General features: G+C 46.2%; 1 protein-coding gene across 3 annotated transcripts in view; it reads left to right on the top strand.

Annotated features, from left to right (window-relative positions):
* The first annotated feature begins 307 nt into the window (after positions 1-307).
* Positions 308-14,912, top strand: part of LOC147673314 (protein unc-13 homolog A-like) — a 182,282-nt gene continuing 167,677 nt past the window's right edge. For all 3 annotated transcript variants that reach the window (XM_086947142.1, XM_086947144.1, XM_086947143.1), the window contains exons 1-5: positions 308-368; positions 6,293-6,392; positions 7,423-7,540; positions 8,195-8,318; positions 13,187-13,260. In XM_086947142.1, the coding sequence (XP_086803268.1) occupies positions 308-368; positions 6,293-6,392; positions 7,423-7,540; positions 8,195-8,318; positions 13,187-13,260 (477 nt within the window). The remainder of the gene's footprint in view (positions 369-6,292; positions 6,393-7,422; positions 7,541-8,194; positions 8,319-13,186; positions 13,261-14,912) is intronic.

Raw genomic sequence — 14,912 nt, forward strand, 5'->3', positions numbered from 1 at the left:
TGCAAGAACTTCTGATGTCACTATAAGAGTTATGTCATTTCAAGACCTCCTGATGTCACTGTAAGAACGTCTAACGTCATCTCAGGAACTTCTGATGTCACTGTAAGAATGTCTAACGTCATTTCAAGGACTTCTGATGTCACTGTAAAAGAATCTAATGTAATTTCAAGAACTTTTGATGTCACTGTAAGAACGTCTAATGTCATTTCAAGAACCTCTGATGTCACTGTAAGAACGTCTAATGTCATTCCAAGAACCTCTGATGTCACTGCAAATTTTGAATGAATTGGGCCGCAGCCAGTGTTTGATGTCAGTTCTCTCTGTTTCTCTCTTTCCAGTCAAGAAAGCAAAGTTTGACGGGCCCCAAGGTGAGGCACTCTGTTTGTGTGTTGGTCTGTTTATTTGTCATTGCGTGTGCATGCTTGTGTCATTGCTTTTATGTACATGTATGTGTCTGCAGTGCTCAGACTTGCTCCAGCCTCATCTCCTTGCAATGAGGAGTCTGGCTGCTTCTCAAATGTCTCCGAGCTGCCACAACACCATGGGCAGATTCAAAATGGCGTCCACACGGCGTTGCGCTGTCGTTGCCCACCAGTCGTGAGAAGGCGATCTTTGTTTCTTTCTGGATGGCCCTCCTAACCCCAGATGTGCTGCACTGGCTAGAAAAACGTTGCCTTCCATGGTATCCACCCTGTTTAAATGCAGATGTTTGAAAAATACTTTCTATACAGTGTGTGGTGTCCATGAGACCTGTCGACACCACACACATGTATGTATGGTCTTGTAATGTGGACATCAACATAAATGGTGGAGAGATCTGTTCGAATCAGTTTCAACCACTGGTAATTTTCTGGGCAGTGTTACATTCCATCAGTATGTTATCAGAGACGTGGACCACACATATGCAAATTAGTTTTGACCACATCCTATCTTGAGGAGAGTAAAGAGTGGAGCTATCTGGGCTTTTGTGGGGATCTTGGGGGTCACTGTAAGGAAATGAAGTTCCCTGAGTACAGCAGACTCCTCTCCAGGAAAAGTTAAACCAGTCCGGCTGCTTGGTCGCCAGATGTTCTGGCACGTGCTGCCCCCTGCTTCACGCTACCCAGAGGGAAGCCGCTGTAAACCCTCCAAGGTGAGAGGAGGCTGGAGAAAGGAAGTGGAGGGCGGGTCCTAGGGTGATGGTGCTGCTCACTGTGGTACCGGGTTGGTGCTTCTTTCTTTAGTGGCAGGCACACCTCCACACTGTGGTTCTGTAGGTTGGCAGCAAAAGGATCTGTGCCGCAGTGGGCGGGACTTCCGGTCCAGCAGAGGAAACATAACAACTTGTTACCCTTGACCCCAAACAATATTTTGGGATCGGACGTATTTTCAGGGGTGGAGGGGGGTTGGGGTGTTACACTCCCCCCCCACCCCCCCCCCCCCCAATATATTTTCTGGTAATTAATTTGGTACAGAGGTTTTCAGTCTGGTATTGTGAGGTTGTCTGATTTCACCAGGGTTTTTTCAATACTCAGAGACCAAATCCCGGGCGCACGCTCTCCTCTAGTTTGAAAGTCTTAAAATGTTGGTTATTTTACAAAATATTGTGTTTTCTCTCACTTGGTACCCCCCTACCAATCCGCAGGTACCAATCCGCAGTCCTCTCCCTTCCCACAGCTACCCCTCGTGCTTGTCATAATATATTTTAACATTATATGCCAGGCATTAGTGGGGACCAGGGTGTGGCCTAACGGCACAGCTGATGACTTTAGAGCAAGGGAACCAGGCTCGAGCCTCTGCGTCGGTTCAGCATCCTGCGATTCTGAGCAACTCGCTTTGTCTCCCGTGCTTACCAAAAATGTTTGTGGTGTCCTTGTGTTACGACGTTACTGTATCTCACGTAAAGCGCTCCAATACCTTCGGGTCGAATATGCGCTCTATAAATCTGCCAAAGAAAAAGGCGTGAGTGTTGGACTTTTAAACGCACCTCACGGAATAGGCAGCGTTTTGTGACCTGCCCGTGGTGTTTTGTGCCGTGCCTCATCGACTCTACCCCCCTCCCCCTCTACGCCCCCCCCCCTTCCCCCCATCTGACTCCCTCCTGCTCAGCTGGTGGCCGGTCTGGGAAAAGTAATTAAAGGACGGGCAGGAGCCCAGATCTGATTCATGCTCTTGTTAGAGAGAGGTCACTGCCACCGCGCACCGGGGTTCTGACTAAGTGTGTGTGTGTGTGTGGGGGGGGGGGGGGGGAGGGGGGGGGATGATTGCACCAGGACGGGAAAAGGTGGAGCCGTAACCTACCAGTAACCAGCACCAAACATGCCCACCCGAAGACCTATCTTTAAAGATCTGCTGTGGGGGCGAGGGGCTACCTCTTCCCTCCCCCAGGCCCCCCCTACGAATTAGCACGGAGAGCTACGTCACTGCAGGCTCCAAAACACACCAGCCTTTGGTTGGGATTTAATGGTCCCAAGCCAGGCAATGAGGTTACCCCAATACTACGGGGCGGGAACAGCCTGGAGGGAAGTCTGCTGTAAGCGCGCGCCTCTATATCCAATCTCTGGGGTCGAAGGGTTGGCAAATTGGGCCTGGCTTCTGAGCCCCTGGTGCACTGTCAGCCCCTGCCAGCCATTGGTGGAACTTTTAATCTTCATGGTCATACCAGGTCCTCCTGCCTACTGAACTCTGGTGGTGCATTGGGATTTCTGTTTTGGAAAATTGGGGCCCCTGCCTAAAGTGATAAACCCTAGCAAGGAAAGAAACTTTTTTAGGAAGGTAAGTGTCAGGTTATTAACATCAATATTTGTGGAGTAAACTAGACGTTATTGAAATCAATAAACTCACTGGGTGTATATTGTTCAAATTATTTATTCTTATTTCATTTTGTTGATTTTTATGTTTCTTTTGTCACTGTTTTTTCTATACTTTCATTTGTACAAATCTTGATATTTTTGTTATTTTTAGACACATTTATTTTACATATAATACATTCACGACGTAAATACTGTACAATAGAAAAAGATTTAAAAACATTCAACAATACGCAGAGATTATTCCTTTCAACGCGTTTCGGCCTGCGCCTTCTTCAGGAATTCTGCTTATTTCTTTTCTTACTCTATAGCATCTGTATGTTGTCTGTTCTACCGCTTCCAAAAGGTACTTCGTAAATCCCTTAATGGTGGTGCTTCTTTGATGTAATAGCTTCTTATCACCTAGTATTTGGCTTCTGGTTATTCTTCTTTAGTTTATCTCTGCGTATTGTTGAATGTTTTTAAATCTTTTTCTATTGTACAGTATTTACGTCGTGAATGTATTATATGTAAAATAAATGTGTCTAAAAATAACAAAAATATCAAGATTTGTACAAATGAAAGTATAGAAAAAACAGTGACAAAAGAAACATAAAAATCAACAAAATGAAATAAGAATAAATAATTTGAACAATATACACCCAGTGAGTTTATTGATTTCAATAACGTCTAGTTTACTCCACAAATATTGATGTTAATAACCTGACACTTTCCTTCCTAAAAAAGCATTGGGATTTCTCTCCAGCCCCTCTCATGCTCATGGTTGTGACAATCTTGACTGTCCAAACACAAGGAGATGATGGACGGAGCGCTGAAACTTTTCAGACACTCACCCCTAGTCACAGATCTGGGTTGAATCCATCATCATTCTTTAGCTCACTTTGCCACTTCACTTCAGACCCAGCTATATGCAAATCAGTCTTGACCCTGTGCCTCATGGGAACAGTCCAGCCAGAACTGCCAAGCCAGGTCCTCCCTGAACCGGATGGATTTAGGCCCAGATCTCTGTACTGGGGTGAATGTATGACATTGTTCTGCATTCTGTCCACCAATTGTTCTTTTTGCATTTGTCACCCCGAGTGGGGCGGGTATGCTCAGACGTGGGTTCGGGTTCCGTGCTCTCCATGTCACTGGAGTCAAGCTATCCTGGCTGACGAGGAGTGAAACCCCGAAACTGGTCCTAGGATGCTTGTTTGCAGTCCGGGGAGGACCTGGCCTGGCAGTTCGGACTGGACTGTTCCCAATGGGCACTGGGTCTAGACTGATTTGTATATGGCTGGGTCCAAACTGAAATGACATGGTGAGCAAAAAAGCTATGGATTTAGGCCCAGATCAGTAAATGTATGACATTGTTCTGCATTCTGCCCATCAATTGTTGTTTTTGCAATCTTGACTGTACAGCTGTAGCTTGCTCTATAGGGGACGGCTTGCCTGACACCCACAATCGGAAGGCCCCTATATTACGGGCTGGCTTTTATATTTGCATGTACACCATTCATGCCCTATGATGCCATCAGGTTGACAGCGAGTTGAGCACCACCCCCAAGACCACCACATTATTGTGGCTGGAGCACAGGCCACCTTCTCCTGCACCAATTGTAGAATGTGTCAAACACCCCTAGGCACCTTCCGTACCTGCAACAAAATAACTGGAGACCATGAGTAAAAGGGCTTTGTGTTGGCTTGGATTCAATAATGCTTGAACTGGTCCGTCGAATTATTGAAACAATATGTGGCGGCGGTCACTGGCGCACACCCACAGACTCGGCTGAACCTGGTGTCCCTGAAACATGCCTGGAACCTCCAGCCTAATGGATCTCTACTGGATCGCCTTACCAGCCCACACCATCTTCAGAACTAACTACATCTTCTGCAAGGCTTCACCACCAACGCCCTTGCCTATATGGCACACAATCTCACTGCCTCCGGTAGCACCCGGCACACCAGCAGCTTGGGCAACATCAGACTGGGGACAAAGAAGTGCAAAAAAGAAATAAGGCACCAGGCCTTCTCCATTGGTGCTTCCATGATCTTTAACAACATGCCTCCATCCATCAGGACCACCCCATCCGTGCTCCATCTTAGGAAAGAGCTGAAGACAAACTTCTGTAAAGAACACTTCATCATGGCAAAGCAACAATCCACTTTCACTTCCAGATCCCAGCTACTCCTCCAACCATTTGTTGCCTGTACCTCTGTCTTTGACCCTCTGCAGCATTCTGCGGACTTCTTGCTAAGATCAATCTATAAAATGTAAATTGATACATGTATAGCGCACTACTCACCCGCAAGGGTCTCAAGGCGCTTGTACGAACACCGCTGTGGAACCCATCCTGGCTTTCCCTGTGAGGCGTCCACTCCTGGGCACCACCAAGGTGGAGGCCAGGCATCCTTAGCGTTGTGGGGGCCGTTGTGGAGATTAAGCAAGCTATTGCCCAGAGTTGCAGAGTGGGACTCCATGATTAGAGTAGGCACTGAGGCGAGAATTATCAGGTCCGTGGAATTTTGAGCCCAAGACCCGCCGAGGCGGGAATTGAACCCTGGTCCCAGGCTAGACCTCTCCATCAGGGTCTGCCGCTCTAACCATTGAGCCACACTTTTCCGACAGGTATCACAGTCATAATACACACCTACAGGGCCGGCTGTAGCTGAAGGTCACTGACGCACATTTTTAAGGTCATTGGTGCAAATAAAGGAACTTATCACAACGACACACCTGCAGCCTTGTATGACTGTTGGATTCTAACCTTTACCTTGGGTGATGCAGGAGGGATCACCTGCTGGGGGCAACAACATTCCCATTGGCTGGGCAGGTGGGCGGCATTGCCTGGGGTTTAGGCTCTTCGTTCAAGGCTCCTCCCATGTCTATGAGCTACCATCCCAGGATCCGACATTGGTGTCCAGTGCCTTGATGACCTCCACCACGCTGCGACGCCTTGCTGGTGCTGGCGGTGTGCTTGTGGGGCTTGTGCATTCCTCATGAACTTTAAGCGGGTGGGAGGTGCAGATTTCAGAACCAGGACAGGAGCAAACATCATCTAGTTTGTATCAACACAACCAGTATGCAGGGCTCCTGGTAAAACCTAGAAGGTTCATGTTCAGCAATAAAGGGTCAAAAGTAGCAGGTAAGGTGTCACCTCAGGCCAGCCGTGATGCATTCCAAAGCGGGCAAAAGACACAGCGGAGGTGCCACCAGGTATTCAAAGCTCTAGACCAACCCGCTGACCTTCCGATGCCAGGAATACTCGAATAGGGGGACTGTCCCCCAATTTTCTGTCTTCCCTCTGTTGCTTCAATAATTATATGGACCATCACACCCTTTAAAATCAAAGCTAACACCTAGGATGTTTCTCATTCTGCTCCTTTTATACCAGGTGCAGATTCTGTGGATATACCATATGTTGAGATGGGGAGGGGCTTGAAGTGGGTCACCCACACTCTACAACAGAGTGAGACATTGAGATGATGTCGAAATGCCCAAATTATTTGTCTTTATTTTTCAGAAAAGTTTAACGCCTACGTGACCTTGAAAGTTCAGAATGTCAAAAGCACAACAGTCACGGTGCGGGGCAACCTCCCATGTTGGGAGCAGGATTTCATGTTGTGAGTATATCCGCTGCCTCTCGCAGGCAGTAGGTGTGGGGCGTTAAATCTATTTTAATTTTGTTTTGTTCTCCTCAATCTGTTCTTTTGCTTTTGCTTGCCTCCCTTGTCTTTATATCAACTTTTCTGCAACTTGTATTCGGCTTGCTCTAACTTCTCCAACCAAGTTTCTTTCACTCCCCTCCTCTTCATCACTCTCACTTCTTCCCTGTTCTTCTTTTCATCACAAGCAGTTGTCACACCTAAACAAACTTGTCCCTACACTTCTCGCCATCTCCAACCTGCTCCCAGTCGCCTTGTCCCCATCAAAGTTTGCTAGTCTCCCTCAATGTTACTCTTCACTTCTCCCTCATCCTCAACTTCCCCCCCAAATCTTCCCTTTCTCATTGCTTCTTCGGACACCACTTAATTTCTGCCCCTCAACCTCATTTTTTAAATCTCGCTCTCTGGCCTCTTCCTACCACTCTGAATTCTAAAGCTCATGTTCTCTTCTTTCCTTCTTCTCTGCATAATCAGATTCCCTCCTTCATTTGTACCATTCTCACGCATTGCCATGGTCTATCCTCCCAGCCTGATATCTCGGCATCACCCTTGCCGCATCCTTCACCCTTGCATCGCCACCTCAGTGTCCATTCTCAGTCTTCAACCTCTTTTCTTGTCCATGAGCCTCAACTCTATTTCCTCACACTCACCTCACTTATTTTCTCACTTGTTCCTCCTCGCCTTACCTCCTCCACACTTTTCCCTGATGCCTCACTCAGACTAGCAGTTCTCCTCACTTTTATTTCTTCCACTTTATACTCTATTTTCCCCACTTCTCACATTTCTTCTCCTTCAACTTCAGATCTTTCTCTATGCCCACACATCATCTCTTTTACTCTCACTTCTCTCTTCCACCAAATTTTCTTTACTGACTCTGGTCTCACGAGGTAGGCACTGTTGTTGGGGTGCAGATCCCCGAAGGTGCCACAGTGGGGTATTTGTCGGTGGTGGCAACTGTGAGAGTTTTGGTTTATCACTTCTGTTTCAGTGAAATTAACCGCCTGGACCTGGGGTTGACCGTGGAAGTGTGGAATAAAGGGCTGATTTGGGACACCATGGTGGGCACGGTGTGGATCCCCCTGGAGAACATCAGGCAGTCCAACGAGGTAAGATGAGGTATCCTCTGGTGATGCATGACTATTTTTACTTTCAGCACAGCGTGTTATTCAGATTGGTTTGTTGATGGTTCCCTCTTCCTCTCCTTTTCGTTCTCACTCCCTCTTTCTTCTGCCTTCCTTTTTCTCTTTTCTTCTCTTATCCTTATCTCTGTATCTCGGACTTTCCAGCTGCCTCTTTACCTCCCTCTGTATCAATCTCTCTTCGAATTTTTCTGTTTGATCTGTTGGTAAAGTTTGTTCTCTTCCTCTCGCTTTCTCTCTTATTATCTATTAGCCTCTGTCTCTCTAACTCTGCCTTTCTCGCTCACTCTTGTGTTCTCTTATTGGGTCTTATTGGTGGTTCTCTTTTTCCTGTGTCACTGGTGTTCTCGCATTGCATCTGTTTGTGACTCCCCTGTCTTTTATGTTATTCTTCTGTTGTTTCTGCTTCTCAGTGGCCCTTACATTGTACTGGTATTTTCCCCAGTCCATCACAATGCTATAGAATGTCCAGTCCACTCCATCTCTAATATTTCATCCATCCACCTCCCTCTCTACTGCTGCTTGTTGACTTCCAATATAGCTTTCTTTCCTCTCTCCTCCCACCCTCACCCTGCCTCTCCTTTCTTCCACTGACACTTTCACTCCTTTGTGCCCTGTCAGGAGGGTCCCGGAGAATGGCTGACGCTGGACTCCCAAGTGATTATGACGGACAATGAGATCTGTGGCACAAAGGAACCCACCTTGCACTGCATTCTGCTGGACACCCGCTTCGAGCTTCCTCTTGGTAAGTGTCTCACTTCGGTGCATTCCAGCCCCTCACTGAAGCCGTCCACTCAAGAACTCAGCCGTAGATTCCCCTTCAGCCTCTTCTCCTTGTTCGTTTATTAATGATCCAGTACTCACTAGCCCTTAACTTATGGAGCACTGAATTTGCCACTAAGCGCCATCGAGGGCCAGTACCGATGGGGTGCAGTTAGCCATATGTCATTGACAGCCTGCTATGTGATTGCCTCTGCTTTAGCCCTATTTGCATTTCATAGGAAGTGGCCTGGTGGTAAATCAGGGATTTTTCCTACAGGACCTCCCTTTGCAGCTTCTACCTGCACACCACTCCTTTGTCATTTCACACATGCATTGCTGTTTGCCCTTTTCAGATTGCAATGTCCACCCAAACAGTGCGGGAGCTCAGTGCTTTCCTGCCACCCATTTTCCAGCTTTATATCCACTCCCCACACTGGAGGACTCAATCCAATCACACCTTCCCAGGCCCAATGTCTAATCCAACCCCTACAACCACTTCATGATTACCTTGTTATGCCTGGCTTCCATGAGAGGACTCTATTGTTTGTATCAGTTTCTGAATCTCATAACCCACTGCTGTGACTTAGCAAAAGTTTATAACAAAACTAGATACCTACTGTTGATATGCGATAAAGGCCTTCCAGGCATAGCTGATGGGGCTCTCTCAGAACCTGTAGATGCAGCTCTGCTTCTCTGCTTTGAATGAAAACAGAAAGCACAGCTGCAGGAGAGAGAAGGAAGGCAGGGAAGGTGCTGGGGGCAGGGAAGGTATTTAGTTTTCACATTTGAGTCCAGTAGGAGAGGCCATGTTACGTTTTGTTCTCCTTTTACACATCTGCCCTTCCACAGCAGTTGAAAGCAGGGGCAGATGAATCTGGGGGACATACATGACATAAAATTATAGATGGGTATAAAAGTGAATCACAGCGATATTTTTTACCTCTGGGTTCTGTGTGACATCATAGACAACGCTAGCTTCACCCTGTTGTCTATTTGACGGCATTCAGAACCCGTTGATGAAAAACATTGCTGTAATTCACTGTTATCTTTCTATAATTCTATATACTTTGCCCAGCCCTGAAAGAACCCACCTGGCTTCACTCCAAGAGTTTGCTCCTCACACCCATCCTAATCTCGCTTCATCAATCACCATCTCCCTTATTTTGGGCTCTGTCGTCTTCCCAACTTCTCGATCTACCGACCATGATCCCCAACTTGTATGTGTGCATATCAAATGTTTGTGTGCTCGGGTATATATAAACAGCGTGTGTAAGTGGATATGAGCATAAAATATGTGTGGGGTGTAAATCCAAAATGTGTGCTTATGTCTGAAAAATGTGTGAGGTGTGTTTAAAGTGTGTGTGTAAGCTGTGTGTTTGAAGGGAAAGTAAGCCTAAAATATATGTGCGAGACAGAGAGACCGTATGTGTGAGTGCAAGAGTGTGGGATTGTAGTTGTGAAACTGTATGTGATGTGTGTACATATAGTGTGTGTGTTTGTGTGACAGACACTCTATCAAGTGGCGTCTGCATACCTCTTCATGTGGCCCTGCACCAGTGGCGTAACACAAGATGATGGGGGTCCCCTCCAGAATGTGTTGAAGGGCCCCTGATGCTCCCATATCTCACAGATATTCATAGGCCTTGGGCTGAATGAAGTGTGGGCCAGTCATTCTCCCCAGGGGCTGCAGATGCCTCTGGACTCCCATCTCTCCCAGGACCCCCGGAGATGAGCGGGATCTGAGCCGGCACCTGTCAGTGCGGACTCTTCTATCAGGCCTGGGCACCTGACAACCGACGCTCGTCTCATCTTCTCTCACTAATGAGCCTTAATTCTGTTCAGTTGTCTAATTAATGGCAATAATTAATGAAATTGCACCACCACAGTGGCCCAACTATTAATTACTGTGCTTGTCACCGCCAGTCGCTGGGAATGAAAGCATGTGGCGTGCAGTGCACACTGTCTTTTCGTCTCTCCGCCCTGCCTGCTCTTCCCTCAGTATTTCCGCAGCCCTCCATCTGCTTCATGTTCCCATCTGCACATAACCCGAAAAGACTTTCTCTCTTAAGCTACATGAACTGAGCAAGAGAGAGAGAGAGAACCGACTGATTTAAAAACAATGATCAGAGGAACTTACGCCCAAGCAGACCCAGTATTTTTGGTGGGAGTTCAGTGCCCTTGCATTAGAGAATCATTTAGGAGCTGTCCAGCATGCGTTGGGCAGGGTCTGCTCCATGCCAGATTTTCAGTATATCCACTTAAGAGAAATGTACATACAGTGAATCTAAATGGAACTCATTTACGTAGGAGATAATTCTAAAAATACTGAATGGCTTTGACACTACTGGACTTGAACCAGCCACACCTGAAACAGGGTCTTTGTGAATCGTGACTCTCCGTGAGGTAGATTCTCATGAAACTGAAGGAAGGAGTACACCCTCTTAATAGAAACTGAGCTCCCAAGTTTCTCTTGCCCATGCATGAGTGGATCTGCATCCTGGGACTTGCAGTCCCATTTATCTAGTTATAAAATCCAGACTTCTAGTCCCAGAGGGCAAATCGAAACACCAAAACTCGATGAGCTGCTCCTGGACGGACCTGGGAAACTTGAGTTTTGTAGACCTAGCCAACTAGGACTCTACCAGAAGTTAGAGGTTGATAAATTGCAAATGTATCTGAATCTTTGAATTCATGGTTGAGGCGAAAAAGCGGTGAAAAACTATGGACGTTGATTGCTATGAGCTGTCCGCTTGTCAAGCTGTACCAGCCTCTAGTATTAGAGGCCTGTTGAAAAATCACTCTGATTTTTCTGTAGGCCTGAGCTCCTGCGGTCACAGGTTAGCTGTAACAGGCAGATGCACCTATGGTCCGCTGGTTGTACATTGGTAGGAGGATCCTGGGACAAGCAGGTATGTGGCCACAAAGAAGGTTACGCTTCTGTGAGAAGCTATTTTGTGTAGGGAATAAATTGTGAATGCCATTTAGGAGTGGCCAGGCGTGGTGGTGTTACTCCTGCCTTGTTCATGAAGCCAATGCCTTTTTATGTATTTATTTATAAAGTTTTGTATAGCGCGAACATGACCCTTACGGGTATCAGAGTGCTTCACAATTTTGAGTGAGAGAGATACAGTATTGAGAAGTAAAAACTTGTGTCCATTACATAATTATATACAAGACATATGCAATAGTCTAGTAGGTGTCCGAAACCTTCACAGAAGGTTAGGGCGGATACAGCAATGGGTAAGGAACATTCAAACATATGCATGCTAAATAATGGTATTCCCGGGTATATAATCATGTCCAAAGTCAATCAAGATGGGCTTTCCTTAATGCCGCAACGAGACTGATTACTGGGACAAAAAGAAAAGAACACATTTCCCCAGCCCTAAAGTCCCTAAACTGGTTACCGTATGAGGCCAGAATTCACTGTCCCTTGTCTACGGTGTCATGAAGGCTGCTTCACAACCAGAAAGTAAGAGGGTTCTGTGTGCCTTCTCGAATTTCCCTAGACCCTTACAGACAAGTAGGAGACTATTGATGGGCTGTTGACGGGAAGAAGGGTCAAACCTTTGTATTCCAGGTCACAGGATGTGCAATGTCACTTCCACTACCAGAGTCATTTTTGTGATTCATCGTTCATGGAGTAAATGTGGCACCTGTCGCTTTTTCCTTGAGGCATCTTGGAAAATCATTCCAAATACTTTGTTGGAAAAAGAGTCCTATGAGATACAGAGACTGGATTCTTTCTAGCCTGAACTGTACAGGAAGAATGTCATAGTCTGCTCTGTAATTAGTAAGGTCGTCTGGCTAGACTCGTCATTCTTCATTGGCTCTTACTAGTACTCAAACGTGTTAAGTCAAAGAAGAAGCGTACTCAAGAAGTGGTACGGCATCCAGCAACGAACAATCGCAGGACACGGTTTTTGCTAGAAAGCTTGTTTGCTTCTTGTGAGTCCGATTAGGCCATGTGGGCTACCTGGACAAGCATGGCTGCTCCTCTAATCCGCTTCTGGAGAGTGGGTTACCACACATATTCAAGCTCTCTCTGCATTGCCACATTTCTGTAAGGCTCGCAAACCTCTCTCACAGAGTTACTTAGCTTAGTTAGTCCCCTGACTTTGTTTAGTGATGGAGGAATGTAGATGTTGCCATCTGTATTGCCCCTGGTGCTGTTTTGTTTGAAAAAGTAGTGTTGGGGCACCCAGCATATTTGGTTGTGTTAGACATTTAAATTAGGAGAGCGTCATGTTGTAATGTTATGTTGGCATCTCTATGGCCTTGCGACTGTTCTGTTTGCATGAGAAAGTGGTGGTGTCCTATCAAGTGTGTTCGGCTGGGTTGGTTATTTGCTGTTTGAGAGTAGCAAGCTGCCATCTCTGTGGCCTCTGGCACTGAACTGATTGCACAAGAAAGTGGTGTTGGTCATCCACCGTGTTCTGTGAGTTAGGTGTTTGGGGTCGACGAGCAGAACTTTATCATCTGCTGATTGCATGAGGATCATGATCCGTGTCTAGTGGAATTGTTTGGTTTCTGCTTTTATAAATCGAGCCTCCAACTAAGTAGGATAGCCAAGACAGTGGCACATCACCCTCTAACGATGCCACAGAGACCTTCGAAAGTGTTGTTCGTAATTTGCAGCCACTGGTTTCTTCTGTCTAAGAGGGTCTGTCGTATACAAGACAAGCTGTGGTGTCACACATTGATGTTTTGGGAGCACGTAGTCCAGGGTCACCAAGGATGTCTGCACAAGAAATATTTTTGGATAAAAATGTTGGGCACCTCATGAGAGAGGTGTAAGAGGAAGGTTCTACAATAAGCAGAACATTAATAGTTGAACATTGTTTGTTGCAGATATTCCCGAGGAGGAAGCACGGTACTGGGCCAAGAAACTGGAGCAGTTGAATGCCATGAGAGACCAGGATGACGTAAGTAATGAAACACATGTACCTAGGGTATTTGCTTTACAGCAGTAAGCTGCCTATTGCTTGCAGAGTTTTCTGTCACTACCAGTAATAAATTAACGTCTAGAATACTCATTTTGCACTGACCGCTTTGTTTCATCAGAACAATTTAATATATGCCCTCCTACTTTCCGATTGTCACCGTCCATGTCCATCCCAAATCCTGCTACATTCCGCTATCTGTAGACTCACTATTCGACATATCCAGAGGGGGGGCTTGAATATTCGCGTTCTTTCCTGGGACCTAGAGTTCATTTCAGAATATGAAACTTTTCACCCTGAAAGTAAACTCCAGAGGATCCTCTGCACTCCAGACAAACTCAACAGGCCTGAATCAGAGCAGAGCCAATCTGCTGTACATAGAACTGCTTCACATGACCCTCCCACTTGTTCAGTTTAGATTCAAAAGGTTTAGTGGCAAGTTTCTATCAGATATACATATGTTGATCAATATCCACATAAACCACCTCTCTTTGTCTTCACAGTGGCCCATCCCTATGGCCTATTGAGTAATCCCTAAATACCTTATAAAGCGAATGCAGATCATTCAGAATGCGGCCGTGCGACTTCTGTTCCATCTTCCACGAAGAACTAGTGCACGTGCCCATCTTCGAGAGCTCCACTGGCTCCCAGTGGCACATCGCGTTATGTTCAAATCATTGGTTCTGGCCTTTCGGGCCTTGCATCAGCAAGGCCCACAATACTTGCACAAGAGGTTTACCTTTTACACTCCTCATCGTGCTCTTCGATCTGCCAATCTCCGTCTGATATCTATGCCCAAAGTCAGATATGCGAGACTGGGTGGTCAGTCAATTTCTGTCCAAACAGCACGGTCCTGGAATGCCCTGCCGCTTTTGCTGAGATCATCAGCTACATTAGCGGGATTTAAGAAAGGGCTAAAAACCCATCTTTTTAATCTCAGTATTTAGTTCTCTGTTTCTTTCTTTTTGGATTGGGTCAGCTTAGTGCTTACATATCGCGCCAGGATACTCTGTAGTAGCAGAGCGCGTAATAAAATGTTTTATAACATAACATAACATCTGAATCAGGGTCTGGGTTCAATCCCTTCTGGTTGCCCTGATCCCTTATGGAATATGGCATGCATAGTTGAGTGGAGGATTTGTTGCCTCTGACATTTGCACTCTGAGACCTGAAACATATGTTCCAAAGACAATATAGGGCCCCAGATGTAGTCTACACTGTTTCTAGAAGTTGTGTCTGGCTTGTGTTTTGGAAATTGGCCCTGGACTAGCAGATCTCAACCAGTATTACTCCTATGCTAGTAAATGGCAGGGGTGCATAAACAGGCACAAGTTCTGCATTTTATCCATTCCTATCATACAAGGGTTTAAGTCACCCTTGCTGGCCCCATCCCTAAGGTCAACGTCTTCTTTTTCCAAGCTAAAATGGCAGTGTTAAAGGAACCATAGAATAGCATGCAAAGCACGGTCTGTGATATCTTAGAGACCCATACTAAGCTTCCAAGCTGGCATCTCTACACTTCTGCAAAGACCTTAGTGGTGAAGAGAGTCAAACAGCTTGTAGAAACTTGTATTGAATGTCCGAGCGTAACATTAGTATCACTCAGACTCTCTTCTGGGCTGTGTTTGAATCCA

The sequence above is a fragment of the Lissotriton vulgaris genome, chromosome 12, assembly GCF_964263255.1.
Source record: "Lissotriton vulgaris chromosome 12, aLisVul1.2, whole genome shotgun sequence".
Classification (NCBI taxonomy): Eukaryota; Metazoa; Chordata; class Amphibia; order Caudata; family Salamandridae; genus Lissotriton; species Lissotriton vulgaris.